Genomic DNA, 13,787 nt, shown 5'->3' on the forward strand with positions numbered 1-13,787 from the left:
GGCAAGTACTTAGGAAACATCATAAATTTTGCAAGGCACTTTACATATGTTATCTCATTTGACCCTCACAACAACATTGTGGAGACAGGTGCTTTTATTATCTCCATTTAACAGATGAGGCCAAGAGAGGTTAAATAAATTGCTCAAGGCCACTTAGCTGGTAAGTGACTGATCCAAGGATTCTATCTCAAGTCTTTCATGAATCCAAGGCCAGCACACTAACTTTGAGCTCTGGGTAGCTTCCTTACTCTAGTGTCTTGACTATGGGCTAGTCATTCTTGCTGCCAACCCTCTAAAACTGTAAGTTACCAATCTGGGATGGGAGGGGATTTCTCTAGACTAATGAAACAAACGAACAAACAAAATCCTTTGCGGTCCAGTTGGTGGGCTGAGATTACCAGTCAGGTCAGAGCTCCTGGTACAGTCCACGAAGGGAATGGCTACACCTTAGTATCCAGTGATTGGAAGTTGTCTTTATCATCACATGCGCTGTGCCAGAATAAGAACGTATAAATAATAATGCAGACATGGCACCCAGGCGGAGCCAGTATTATCGATCCTCCTGACTTCTAATCCAAGTGTTAGTGACTGGTCTAGTTTAAATTCAGGGTTAAAGTTTGAAAGCTGGACTTTGTGCTGTTTTGTCCCTAGTGTGTGTTTAACTTCTTGGAGGGCTTGGAGGAAATCATGTGGCTATTACTAATTTATATGAAACAAGGGGATGGAATTTTGACATCAGAAACAGAAATGATGCATCAGAAGAGAAGACTGAAGTCCAGTGTCTGATTTCAATCCTAAGAAATATCATAAAATATCCTTTACCAGTGGCTAGACACGTTTCTTGCCGATAAACATGATAAGCATCGATAAACATGATAAGCATCGGTCAGTGAAGTTGGTTATCATTGTCAGTTTGTTTGCAACCTTTGTCCTCTTGTTATGCATGCTGTATACAGAAACAGATTTGTATACAGATTTGTTTTTGATTTTCAAAGTGTGAGATACAATGAGAAGGGTGGTAGTGGAAAAATTCTCTGGCCTGATTACTCAAATTGAGATTGTAACTGGGAACTGAAGATACAGCCCTGTCTTTTGATGTCACGTATTTGAATCCAAAAGCCAGGCATTTCCTCATTTCCATGAAAAGTAAGGCTGGTAGTTTTCACTGAAAATGCAAAGCAGTTTTGTAAGATGTTAGAGATAGGGGAAGTAATATGCACCAAAAAATTTTTACATATGCATCTTCTCTGTAGCAGAAGTGAGGGGACCTTCCCTAAGCGAGGTAAGGGGCAATGGTGCAAATAGTATTTAGATACAGCTACTGCTGGGCCCTGCTGATTTCTCCTGGGTCCAGGGGGCAGGTGCCAGGAGAGAAAAAGACCTTTTTACCCACAGTACTCATGATTTGATCTTTGTACTCACTCAAGCAATACTTACTTTAGCAACGAATCTGAACACTGTTTTTGGTGAGATTGCGGTGTTGAGGGATAGTAGTAGAGCACTAGGCCTGGAGTCATGAAGATTTATCTTCCTAAGTTCCAATCTGGCCTCAGACACCTACTAGCTGTGTGACCTTGGGCAAGTCACTTAACCCTGTTTGCCTCAGTTCCTCATTTGTCAAATGAGCTGGAGAAAAAAAATGGCAAACCACTCTAGTATCTTTGCCAAGCAGACCCTAAACGGGGTCACAGAGAGTTGGACACAACTGAAAATGACTGAATAACAACAAACAAGAAGTGGTATTCATATTTCTACCTCCTCACCTCCTAAAGGGACAGCAAATACTTCAATATCTGCTCAACAGGTAATGTTGGGTCAGTTGGGTAAAACTACCTGAGACAAAAAAGTACCTACTGTTTTGTTTTGTTTTTTACTGTGAAGTGTGTAGGCAAGATGGAAGATTGTGGTGAGTGTCAGTAAATGTAATGTTATAAGCAGTGTCAGCATTGTGAGGTTGGTCATATGTTCTGGAGTTGAGAAGCCATTCACAGGAAGCTCTCAGGGAAAAGAGCCACAAGCTAGCTATCATTTTCTTTTTTCTTTAAAAAAAGTTTTTTTTAAATTTTCTTTTTCTTTTTAAGCCTCATTATATATTATGTGTGTACACACCCACGCACACACACACATACATACACACACACACACACATAAATAAATGACTCCCCCAAACCCTTATCAGACCCTCCATTGTAACAAATACAGTTAAGTTGAACAAATTATCACATTGGCCATACCTCTGTCTCCCAGGCCTGGAATGCTCTCCATCCTTGTCTCAGCCTTTTGGCTTCTTTCAAGCCCCAGCTAAAACCCACTTTCTACAGGAAACCTTTCCTAAATTCCATTAATTCTAGTGCCTTCCTTTTCTTGATAGTTTTCTGCTTATCCAGCACATAGCTCATTTGTACATAGTTGTTTGTATGTTGTCTTTCCTATTAGATTGTGAGTATCTTGAGGACAGGGACAGTCTTTTGCTTTTCTTTGTATCTCTAACACAGTACAATGCATATCTGAAAATGCATGTGTCATTGTGCACTTGTAGTCTAACTTCACTTCTCAGAGGTGGAAAACATGCTTCACCATCACTTCTTTGCTTTGGTTGGAGTTCTAAAGTCATTTACATTTTTTCCCTTTACATTGTTGCAGAATGTTCCCCAGGTTCTGTTCACCTTCCCTGTAACAGTTCTTTACTACTTTCCAGAATGTTCGATTTTTATCAGCCCTCCTACTTTAGTTACACTTTCACTTGCCTAAAGATCACTCTTTGCCCAGACTTTAGGTGACTCCAGTTTTTATCAAGTATTTGCTATGTGCAAAACACTTTGCTAATCCTATGAGATGGAAAAATGAGTCTGAGACACTCCCTTTCCACTTTTTTGTGTGTGTGAAAATGGAGAACCCTAAGTATGGAACACTATGTATAATGTCAAACTTTGTCAGTATATTTGTTAGTTTTGCTTAACTTTTTTTCCTTCTTCTTTTACAATTTATTAATTGTAACAAATGGCTCTCAGGGATGGGAAGGAGAGGATGAGAGAAGATGGGATATGTAGGTTAGGTAAGGTAAAAACAAGATATCAATAAAAATATTTTTAAAATATTTAGAAATTATCTTTTAAAAAGGCCCCTACTCTTTTTTTCTTCTTTTTTTCTTAATTTATTTTGATTTATCAACAATCACTTCCATATGCCTTTGAGTTTAAAATTTTTCTCCCCCTTCCTCCCCGCCATCCTCCCCAACATGGCGCCTAATCTGATATAGCCTATACATATACATTACTATTAAACATATTTTCACATTAGTGATGTTGTAAGTAAGAATTAGAGCCAATAGGAGGAACCACCAGAAAGAGGAAACAAAAGTCAACAGAAGAAAAAAATAGCAAATAGTATGCTTCAGTCTGCATTCAAACTCCATAGTTCTTTCTTAAGGCCCCTATTCTTAAGGCACCTACTGTCTGATTTCTTTCAGAAGATTTTTATTTTGGCAGTTGTGTTAAGGATAGATTTACAAAAGGGTAAGACAGGAGACAGGGAATTCAAGTTGCAGGCTTTCATAGTGGTTTAAGCAAGAGGCTGTGAAGTCACAGAATTACAGAATTTGAGAACTGAAAGAACTTAGTGGCCATCTATCTAAGTCCAACCTGTACCTATTCAGAATCCCCAGGGTAACACTCTCTTCTTAAAGCCCTCCAAAAAAGGGGTTAGCTGGCCACCTCTGGAGATGGCCCGTTCCACTCTGGGACAGCTCTAATTAGTTCTGCCCTCTGGGGCCAAGCAGAACAAATTTAATCTTTCTTCCACGTGATAGTCTTTCAGATAGTTGAACACAGTTCTCCTATGTACCTGACTTCTTAAGTAGGGAAGAATTAAGGTAGAAGAAGCATTGTCCTAGCCCATTTCACAGGCCCAGAAAAATTAAGTGACCTGCCCAAAGTGACACAGATAGTAAGGGGCAAAATTATTGATTTAAAGCCAAGTCTTCTGACTCCAAATCCAGTGATTTCTGCTCTCCCCACCCAAAACAGCTTTCTGTTTTAGATTCTTAAAGTTCTCGGCTTGGGTGACTGGGAGGGTGGTGGTGCCACCAACCGAAATAGTTGGGAGGACAAGGAGGTTATTGACATCAAGAAAAGACCCACATGTGCAAAAATGTTCATAGCAGCATTATTTATAATGACAGAAAGCTGGAAACAAAAGATGTGGCCAGTGATTGGAGAAGAGCTAGACAAATTATAATACAGTAGTGTAATGGAATTATGGCACTGTGTGGAATGATGAATAGGAAAAGATGTGGAGTTAAAGCAGAGTCCCAGGAAGGATATACTCAGTGGTTTCAACAATGGAAATAAAGCCAACTTAACATGTAGAAGAAATGCAGATGCATTCTGTTAGGGCCATATTATCTGAGTTAGAGGACATTGACTTCCTTTCTATATTAAGTCATCAGATTGACTTAAGATACACTCTTAGGGAGTATATATTGTAGAGGAATTTATCTGGTCATTTGGGAAGTGTCTATCCTTTTTTTTTTTCTTTTTCCAAAACATCTATTAAAATAGTTGGGAGGAGGGGCAGGTTTAGAGAGTAAAATGGTGAGTTCAGTTTTAGATGTATTGCTTTGGGAGGCTGGCAAAGAATTCAGTTAGAAATGTTCAAGCAGAGGTGTGAATCAAGAGTTTGGGGGTAGAGATAATTAGGATTAGCTAGTTACATAGGTGCTCTAACAGGCTGAAATAACTTCAGTGTTCAGAGGGTAGAAAGAATTCACTTTGATTGATTGAGGTGAGCAGAAGAGGTCTCTGCAGAGAGGAGATGGAAGGGTAGATATGTAGCTTGTTAGAGGCAGCAAAGGGATGTGTGCTTTGCAGGGGTGGAGAGTGGGAAGGGAGTGGTCAGTAAGTAGTCCAGTTTGATTGGAGAATAGTGCACTCATAGGCAGTAGTAGGAGAGAGTCAGGAAAAAGTAGATTGTAACAGTATCACAGAGTGCCTTAAATGCTGGGTTTAAGGAATTTAGACATTAACCAGTATATAGGAAACGAAGAACCTCTGAAGGGGATTACTGTAGTCCAGACTAGAGGTAACAAAAACTCAAAGTTCAATCAGTAAGCATTTATTAAGTACCTACTATATACCAAACACTATGCTAAGATCTGGGAATAGGCAAAAATAGTCCCTACTCTCAAGGAGCTCACAGTCTAATAGGAGAGGTACATGCGAACAACTGTATACGAACCAGATATAAACAGAATAAACTGAAGATAATCTCAGAAAAAAGGCACTAAAATGAAGGAGAGAAGCTTCCTGTAGGAGGTTGGACTTCAGCTGACACCTGAAGGAAATCAAGGGAGCCAGGAGGCAGAGATGAGGAGGGAGAGTGTTCCTGGCATGGGGGAGAATCCGTGAAAATGCCAGGAGTCCGGAAATCCTCCATTGTCACTGGATCACATCATATGTGGTATCGAGTGAGGTCTAAGAAGACTGGCAAGATAGGAGGGGGCCAAGTAGGAAGGGTTTCGAATGCCAAATAGAGGATTTTACATTTGATCCTGCAGGTAATCTCTGGAATTCATTGAGTAGGAGGATAACAAGGTCAGACCTGCACCAGGGATATTGATAGCTGAGTGGAGGAGAAACTGTAGTGGGGAGAGACTCGAGGCAGGGAGAACTGCCAGCTGGCCATCACAAGGTGTAAAGTGATGAGGGCCTGAATAAGAGTGGTGGTAGTGGGCGTATGGGAAAGGATGAGATAGGTATGAAAGCTAATACAGAGGAAGATTTGCCAGACTATGATAAGTGATTGAGATTGAGGGAGAAAATAGTTAATGTTGGAGAGGTAATGGCAATAAATACAGTTATCACTGTTGCTGGAGCTCTGAATTCTGGAAAGCAATTTGGAATTATGCTTTAAAAAAAAGGTGGGGGGGACTAAAATATCTTTGACCAGATATTTCTTTGCCAGGCAAGGAGGGTAAAGATGAAAAGAGAGGTTCTATGTTCACCAAAATATTTATAGCAAGATTTTCTGTAGTAGTAAAGAACTGGGAAACAAAATAGATGCCCATTGTTTAGGGAATGGCTACACAAATGGTTCAGGAGCATAATGGACTGTTACTGAGCTTTAAGAAACAATGAATGAATATTTAGAATTCAGAGAAACCCGAGAAGTCTTGTGCAAACTGATGCAGAGCAAAGTAAGCTGAATCAGGAAAACAATGTACACAATAGCTGCAATGAAAATGGAAAGGACAGAAAAAATGTTGAGTAGTGATAATTATTGTTTGATCCCCAAAGGAAGGTTGAGAAAGTGTACCCTCTCCAGGCCCTCATTGCAAAGGTAGGGACGGGGACTCTGGAGTTAGGATATTGCATATACTATCAGATGTGGCTGATATGTTAGATAGCTAGACTGAAATGCTTTTTCTTTTTCCTATCATTGTTACAAAGGATGGTGCTATATAGGCAGGGAGAGGGATATATTTGGAAATTAATAGGATGTAAAAGTGAAAATTATCAATAAAAATAGTTTTGTTTTGAGGCAGTTGGGGTTAAGTGACTTGTCCAGGGTCACACAGCTAGTAAGTGTCAAGTGTTTGGTCTGAGGCGGGATTTGAACTCAGGTCCTCCTGACTTCAGGGCCAGTGCTCTATCCACTGCGCCACCTAGCTGCCCCCAATAAAAATAGTTTTAAAAAAATGAGGGAGAGTGAAGGGTGAAAAAGGGCTGAGGTTTCAGGCCTAAGTGACAAGGACATTGGTGTTGTACTTAACAGAAATGAGCTTCTCCCTAAAAGTTTACAACCTAGTTGAAGAAAAGAATAGATACAGAATTAGAGAACAAAGCAATTACAGATAGCTAGCAAAAAGAAGGTAGGCTTTGGAGTTGGGGAGACCTGGTCATTGTGTGGCTCTGGACAAGTGGCAGCATCAGTCATGCAGTAGAAAGCCTGGTGGATTTGGAGTTGGAAGACTTGGGTTCAGATGCAGCCCTGCTACTTACTACCTGGATTTCTGTGTCCTGGGAGAAGTCCCTTTCTTATCTCACTTTCCTCATATGTAAAATGAGAGGGTTCTAATTCTACGCCTGTGGTCTTGTGAACCAGGACAGCTCTCTAAGGATGCAAGTTACAGATAAGCTTAAACACCAAGCATTCCCCACATGAAAGAAATCACAGTTCTAGACCAAAAAAAAGTGTTGTTACAGATGATAAATCTGATGGGAATTCAGGGGCTGGAGTGGGGTATAGTACCAAAAATCCACCAGGCTCTCATGGGAAGAGGAGCACTAGTATGACTTTAGAGGGCCTCAGCTCTGACCCCTCATTTTGGGTTTTCCTGTGTGACTTCAGGCAAATGAACCACAATTTCCTCATTTGTAAAGTGGGGGTAACACCTCCTGCTGCACCTACCTCACAGCAGTGCATCAAACAAGATAAAGTTGTTTTGCTACCTCAAAGTGCTATAGAAATGTGTAGCTGTTATCACACCAGGGTATCATCTTCTGTTGTTTCAAACTTTATTTAAATCTTTTAAAAGTGTGTGTGTCTGTGTGTGTGTGTGTGTGTGTCTGTATGTGTGTTACTACCACAGTTATCCCTCACAACACTTCACATGAATCCTTGCATCTTTCAGAAATACATACTGAATGTTGCAAAGGCTGTGGAAAAATTGGGACACTAATACACACTCTTGGTGGAGTTATGAACTGATCCAACTATTTTAGAGAGCAGTTTGGAACTGTGCCTCCCCTTTGACCCAGCAATACCACTGCTAGGTCTGTATCCCAAAGAGATCAAAGGAAAAGGAAAAGATCCTATGTATACAAAAATATTTATAGCGGCTCTTTTTGTGATGACAAAGAATTAGAAATTTAGGAGATGCTTATCAATTGGGGAAATGGCTAAACAAGTTGTCGTATATAATTGTGATAGAATATTATTGTGCTGTAGGAAGTGATGAGCAGGATGATTTCAGAAAAACCTGGGAAGACTTATATGAACTGATGCAAAATGAAGTGAGCAAAGCCAGGAGATGATTGTATACAGTAACAGCAATACTGTATGATGATCAATCAATTGTGTAAGATCTCTAGCTGTTCTCGGTAATACAGTGGTACAAGACAGTTAACACTGATGGAGTTTAAATGCAGCTCAAAGCATACTTTAAAACTTTAAAAAAAATTTTCTTGTTTTTTGGTCTGTATTCTCCTTTGCAACATGGCTAACATGGAAATATGCTTTGCATGATTGCACATGTACAATCTGTATTAAAATGTTTGCCTTCTCAAGGAGGTAGGGAATTTGGAACTCAGAAATTATAAAAACACATGTTAAAATTGTTTTTACATGTAATTGAGGAAAAATAGAAACATTCTTTAAAAAAATACATGCTGATTTGATTTGACTGAGTCAGAAGGTTCTTGTTGAAAAGTCTCAGGGAGATTAGGTTAATCATACAGGGAGGAACCAGATTACAGAAGGCTTTGAATGCCAGGAAGGGGCATTATATTTGATATGGTTAGTTGGTAGAGAGCTATTATCCATTTTTCAATGGGGGAATGACATAATGAAAGCAGTATTTCAGGAAGATTAAAATTAAAATCTTAAAATACATTGAAGTGAGGAGGGACTGGAGGCAGGAAGTGTTCAGAGTGTGCTCTTTTCTGGAAACAGCCCCTATTCTCCTTGGTTTTCAGTTTCTATACTGGCCAGTTTTCTTGATTCACTGGTTCTTTCTACACTTCATCTCATTTGTTTCCCTCAGCTCTGTTTTTGAAAGAGCCTGAGGCTTGGAGCCAAGAGACTTTTTCTAGTTTTGTGACCATGGGCTAGTCCCTTCTCTCAGCCTTAGTTTACTTATCTGTAAAATAGTCATAATAATTCTTTTACTTCCTGTCTCAGAGGGTGGTTGTAAGGATAGAAGAGCTTTGTAAATCTTGAAGTACCACATACATATGAGTTATTTGTTGTTGTTAACAATAATAATCTGTTAATATTGACTTTTTAGGTTTTTTCTACTCTCCACACTTTAAAAGTTAGGAAGAAAATTGTACATGTTATGTCATGGCATCCCTGGAGAAGGAAAATATACGTAAAATGTAGAGATGCTCAAATGCCGTTTTCCAAACTGCTGGTTCTCACTTTAGTTTTTTGCTTTCTCAATGACAAAAAGATCCCAGTTATCTCATTCAGAATGTCCACTCTTTTGTTCCATCTGCTTGTCATCACCTCTCATTCTTTCGGGAGTTTTAGCTACTTAATAAGTAGTCAAACCTCTCTTTTTTTTATGACTCCCGTGCCAAAACTGGAACTCCAACACAGGCCTTCTGAGAAACTGGCTTCAAATTCTGACCCTGCTTCAAACTAGGCTTTGTGACATTGAACAAGCCTGGGATACAGTTTTGTCACCAGACAAAATAAGGGGCTGGATTGGATGATCTGCAAGACCCCTCCCTCTTCTAAATCCTATGATGCTAATGAAGAAACCTTAGAAGCCTTGGGGTATGGTGGAAAGAGGGATGGATTTGGGGGTCAGAGAACTTGGGCTCAGTTCCTTCTCCTGGGCTTTTCTCACTCCCTCATCTGGGCAGCTCATTCATAGGCCTCACCCTGGGCCTTGGTTTCTGCAGTTTTAAAATGAAAGGGTTGGACTGAATGACTCTTCGAATCTGTGCCTTCCTTATATGTGGGACTAGAGGCAGCTGGATGGCATGGTGGACAGAGCACTTGGGCCAAATCCTCAGGCCCTTATATGAAGACCCGGGATATCATCTGGGAAACCAAGGAGAATAGGGGCTGTTTCCAGAAAAGGGCAAACTTTGAACACTCCCTGCCTTCAGTCTCTCCTCACTTTAATGTATTTTAAACAACCTGCCTAATGTTCTTGAAATACTGCTTTCATTATCATTCCCCTGCTGTGACCCTGGGCAAGTAATTTAAAATCTGCCTCAGTTTCCTCAGCCATTAAATGGGGATATTAATACCATCTATCTCCCAGAGTTGTGAGGATCAAATGAGATTATATTTGTAAAGTGCTTAGCACAGTGGCTGGTATTTAATAAATGCTGGTTTCCTTCCTTTCTAGCAGACATATGAAGATCCAGTGAGGGGTGCTGCTGTTTGTTGAGTGTTGGGCAAAGATATCTCAGGAATTATGTGATGGAAACCAAAATTAATTTTACCTCTGGGTCACTTTGAATCCCTGTGATTTATCTAATTTTTATTTTTGCCTTAAGAAAAAGCTGGCAAAATCAACCTTTGACCAGCATTATCTGTTCTCCCCCATGCTTTTGTTGTAACTTAGCCTGTATTTGTGGTTCCTTGGGCTTAGGGCCTTGTTCAAGTCTGATCAGCATCCTACTATGTGAGCACAGGATTGGAAGTCAGCTTTAGTAGGTAATTTTTACTCACCAAGCTGATTGGTGCCTAAGATGGAGCAGCAAACCCTAAATGTTGGAGACCCTGTATTGCATAATAAATAGCCTTTGAACTTGCTTAAAAAGAGAGAAATATAGTTTAAAAACTATTAAGGTGGGGGAAAGAGAAAACCAAGATCTGATTGCCATCATGGCATCTGAGCTTGAACTTGAAACAATAGTTAGGTGCTCTTCCTGGAAAGAGAACTGATTTTTTTTCCCCCTAGATCTATTGGAATCCCTTAGCTTTTGCCTCTTGAGTGGATCTAAATAATGATTTGGGTATCTGTGTGCTCTGAAGTAGGTGGTATATCACCTAAGCATAATAATAATAATAATAATAATTATTATTATTATTTTTGGTGAGGCAATCGGGGTTAAGTGACTTGCCTAAGGTCACACAGCTGGTAAGTGTCAAGTGTCTGGAGTCATATTTGAACTCGGGTCCTCTTGACTCCAGGGCTCGTGCTCTATCCACAGTGCTACCAAGCTGCCCCCAAAACATAATTATTGACATGATTTAGCATTCATTAAACTATATAACCTTAAGTAAATTACTTAACCTCTGGCTGCCTCAGTTTCCTCAAGTGTGAGATAATCAGTAAAGTGCATAGCATAGTGCTGGGCACATAATAGGCACTTAATAAATTCTTGTTTCCTTCCTTCATTAACTATTAATTTTATAACTGATGTTTATTAAGTGACTATGTGTCTGCCACTGTGCTAGGTGCTGTGACAAAAATGAAATCGTCCCTGCCCTTGAGGAGCTTATAGTCGGTTGCTACATTTGTCACAAGAGTGAGACAGGGTGATTTTAGTGGGGAAATCACTAGCAGCCCCCATAGACTCTTGCTTAGTCAGGAGACGGGAGGGAATGGGCTTAATGGCTGAGCTCCTGTGACTTCTCTCTTCCTTCCAGTTACCTCTAGATTGGTTTTGCTTGGAGGTATGATGCCCACCCCTTTGTTTTATAATAAAAGCTCCGTCCATTGTTATCTGGGCTGACTACCCTGTGATGTGGGTGACCACTTGGAGCTCGCTAAGGGGAGGATTTTGCAAGGTTGCTAAGCCTGACCTGTCAGATGACACTTGCTCACATGAGAGTCATTAAGAGATTGTTGTGGCCAATGTCAGAGCAACCTTGCAGCTGAGGGCAAGTCACCACTTCTGCATTGAGCCATATGAATAGGTCTTGTGATGAATTAATTGGCTACTACATAATCTTCTACTAGGGAGCTCTGGTGTGGGGTGAGTCGTGGGAGCTGCTGAGCCTGTGGAGTGTTCTGCCTGCCTCTTCTTAGCTGGACTACATGCTTTCTGAACAAAAGTAGGAAGTTGTATTTGTTTTTTTTTTTTTTTAAGTTCAATCTGGGGTTGATCAGACTACGTTTCATAACCTGCAGGATGAAGTTGACTTCTTAAACTGTTGGCTTGGTTTATAGAACTTGTGTAAATGGGGCTTTTTTTTTTTTCTTAAAAAAATGTGGCTAGCTGCTGCCAAGAACCTTGCAAGACTACTCTGTGGGGGGCAGGCAGGGTAGCAGTGCTTGGGAGTCGCCCTTGTGACTTGAGGCATCTTTTGGACTGTGGAGGAGCTCGAAATTTGTGTCCAAGTCCATGTGTATGATCTAGAGAAACTGGAAGAGTGATTAAACAGCTCAGTGATGTGTGGTGGCACTCCAAGAACCACGAACCGGGCAGGGGCCCAGCCAGATGCTGCTAGATGTGGGAGTGATCCTGTTGCTAGTTCTGGAACGACGTACCAAGCCAAGACCCTTTGGGGCAAAAAGGCCCAAAGACCTAAGGGAGTAGAAAGGGGGACTGATTATTCTTCAGCAGCAGCAGCAGCAGGATTCCACAACAGGTTTGGAAAGTTTCATATGAGGGCATCAAAGAAAGGCTGAACCTAATTGAGTGTACAGTACGGTTGAAATTGGATTATTTCTGAGCTGTTTCTGAGACTTGAGTGTTTCTAACCCTAGTTAGAAATCAGGCAATCAACAAGCCTTTACCAAGTGCCTACTGTGTGCCAGGCACTGTGCTAGGTGCTGAAAATGTGGTCTGTGATCAAATCCTATTTAATTTTTGTGGGTGTGGAAGAAGGAATTGAGTTTCCTTTCTGGAAAGAGAATGTGTGAATATTTTTGTAAGTACTCTCCTATGTGTTCTGATTACCCATCTAGTTTATTCCGAAGCTTTTTGTTACCCCTGCTGGTGCCAGCTTCCAAGGAGTGATGACAGCCCTGTAGTTAAAGGGTACTGACTGAAAAGTGATTCCTCTTCATGGTGAGCTGCAGAAATGAGCTACACTGACTAGGTACTCCTTTCTTAGTGCCTCACTTCCTTTCAATACCAGGATGCCATTCTGATGAGTGGCAAGAGCCTGGAGCCCTTACATTAAAATCAGTTTTGTTGCAAAAATCAATGAGTTATTTTTGAGTTGTTTTGCATTACTCATTTCCTTGCATTACCACTTCATAAAATCACAGATTTAGCTCATGGATTTAGAGCTGGAAGGACCAATCCCACACCCTCATTTTACAGATAAGAAATTGAAGCCTAGACAATTGAAGTAACTTGAGCAAGTTCATGCATTTGCTCAGTGGAACCAAATTTGAACCCAGGTCCTTTGTCTTCAAATCCGTTGCTCTTTCTACTGTACTGTGGCTTTTTTTTTTTTTTCCCCCTATGTACTACTTGCCTCTAGCAGAACAGAATACTCTTAGGAAATCATTCTATGTTATTTCTGCTCTGGGCTTCTGGGAGGAATATTCTGGGGAAAAAAGCTAGTGGTTGTGATACTGTTTGTTTTTCCCCTGAGACCACTAAAAATTGAGAGCCTCTTTCTTCTTTTCAGAGTTTTTCTATCTGGCAAGTGTAGACTCTGAGATATTCTGATTAGGAATGTATGGATTGAGCAGCGGTCATCGGATACTGAGGAAGTAACTAACACAGCACTGCTATTTTGATCATAAGGTCATATGATTTTAGGATTTGGAGCCAGAAAGAGACCTCAGAAGGAACAAAGACTAGTGCATTGCCTGGTCCCTTTTCTTGTTGATGTTCAGGGCTGCGGCAGTAAACTTCCTAGTTCTAGGTCCTATGACTGTGGGGCAGAGCAAGTGGATAGATCACCTGCTGCCAGAGCCTGACCTTCTCCTTGGTGATAGGCAGAAGGAATGGTTCTTGTGTGTGGTTTTAGGATATTGAGATGTTGGTGAGGCATTGCTGTTGGGGATCTATTTGAGGAGCCAGAGATTCAGTTAACATGAGCCCTCATTCAGCACAGGTGCTTTTTACATGCCATCTAATAAATGTTTTTTGGATTGAAGCATAGTAATGAGAGACTAGGAGAATATGGTAAGAGAAACCTAT

General features: G+C 40.6%; 1 protein-coding gene across 6 annotated transcripts in view; it reads left to right on the forward strand.

Moving 5' to 3' along the window:
- The window catches only part of FNIP2 (folliculin interacting protein 2), a 145,187-nt gene that overhangs the window by 32,572 nt on the left and 98,828 nt on the right, over window positions 1-13,787 (forward strand). For 2 of the 6 annotated variants that reach the window (XM_027866847.1, XM_027866849.1), the window contains exon 1: window positions 11,900-12,276. The exons of 1 other annotated variant lie outside the window; for it this stretch is intronic. In XM_027866847.1, coding sequence (XP_027722648.1) covers window positions 12,077-12,276 — 200 coding nt within the window. In that variant the 5' untranslated portion in view covers window positions 11,900-12,076. Of the gene's footprint in view, window positions 1-11,656; window positions 11,740-11,897; window positions 12,277-13,787 lie in introns of those variants that run through there. 3 more of the 6 variants (XM_027866851.1, XM_027866853.1, XM_027866848.1) reach the window with 3 other exon arrangements.

Source organism: Vombatus ursinus, unplaced genomic scaffold (genome assembly GCF_900497805.2).
Source record: "Vombatus ursinus unplaced genomic scaffold, bare-nosed wombat genome assembly UNPS02014784.1, whole genome shotgun sequence".
Lineage (NCBI taxonomy): Eukaryota > Metazoa > Chordata > Mammalia > Diprotodontia > Vombatidae > Vombatus > Vombatus ursinus.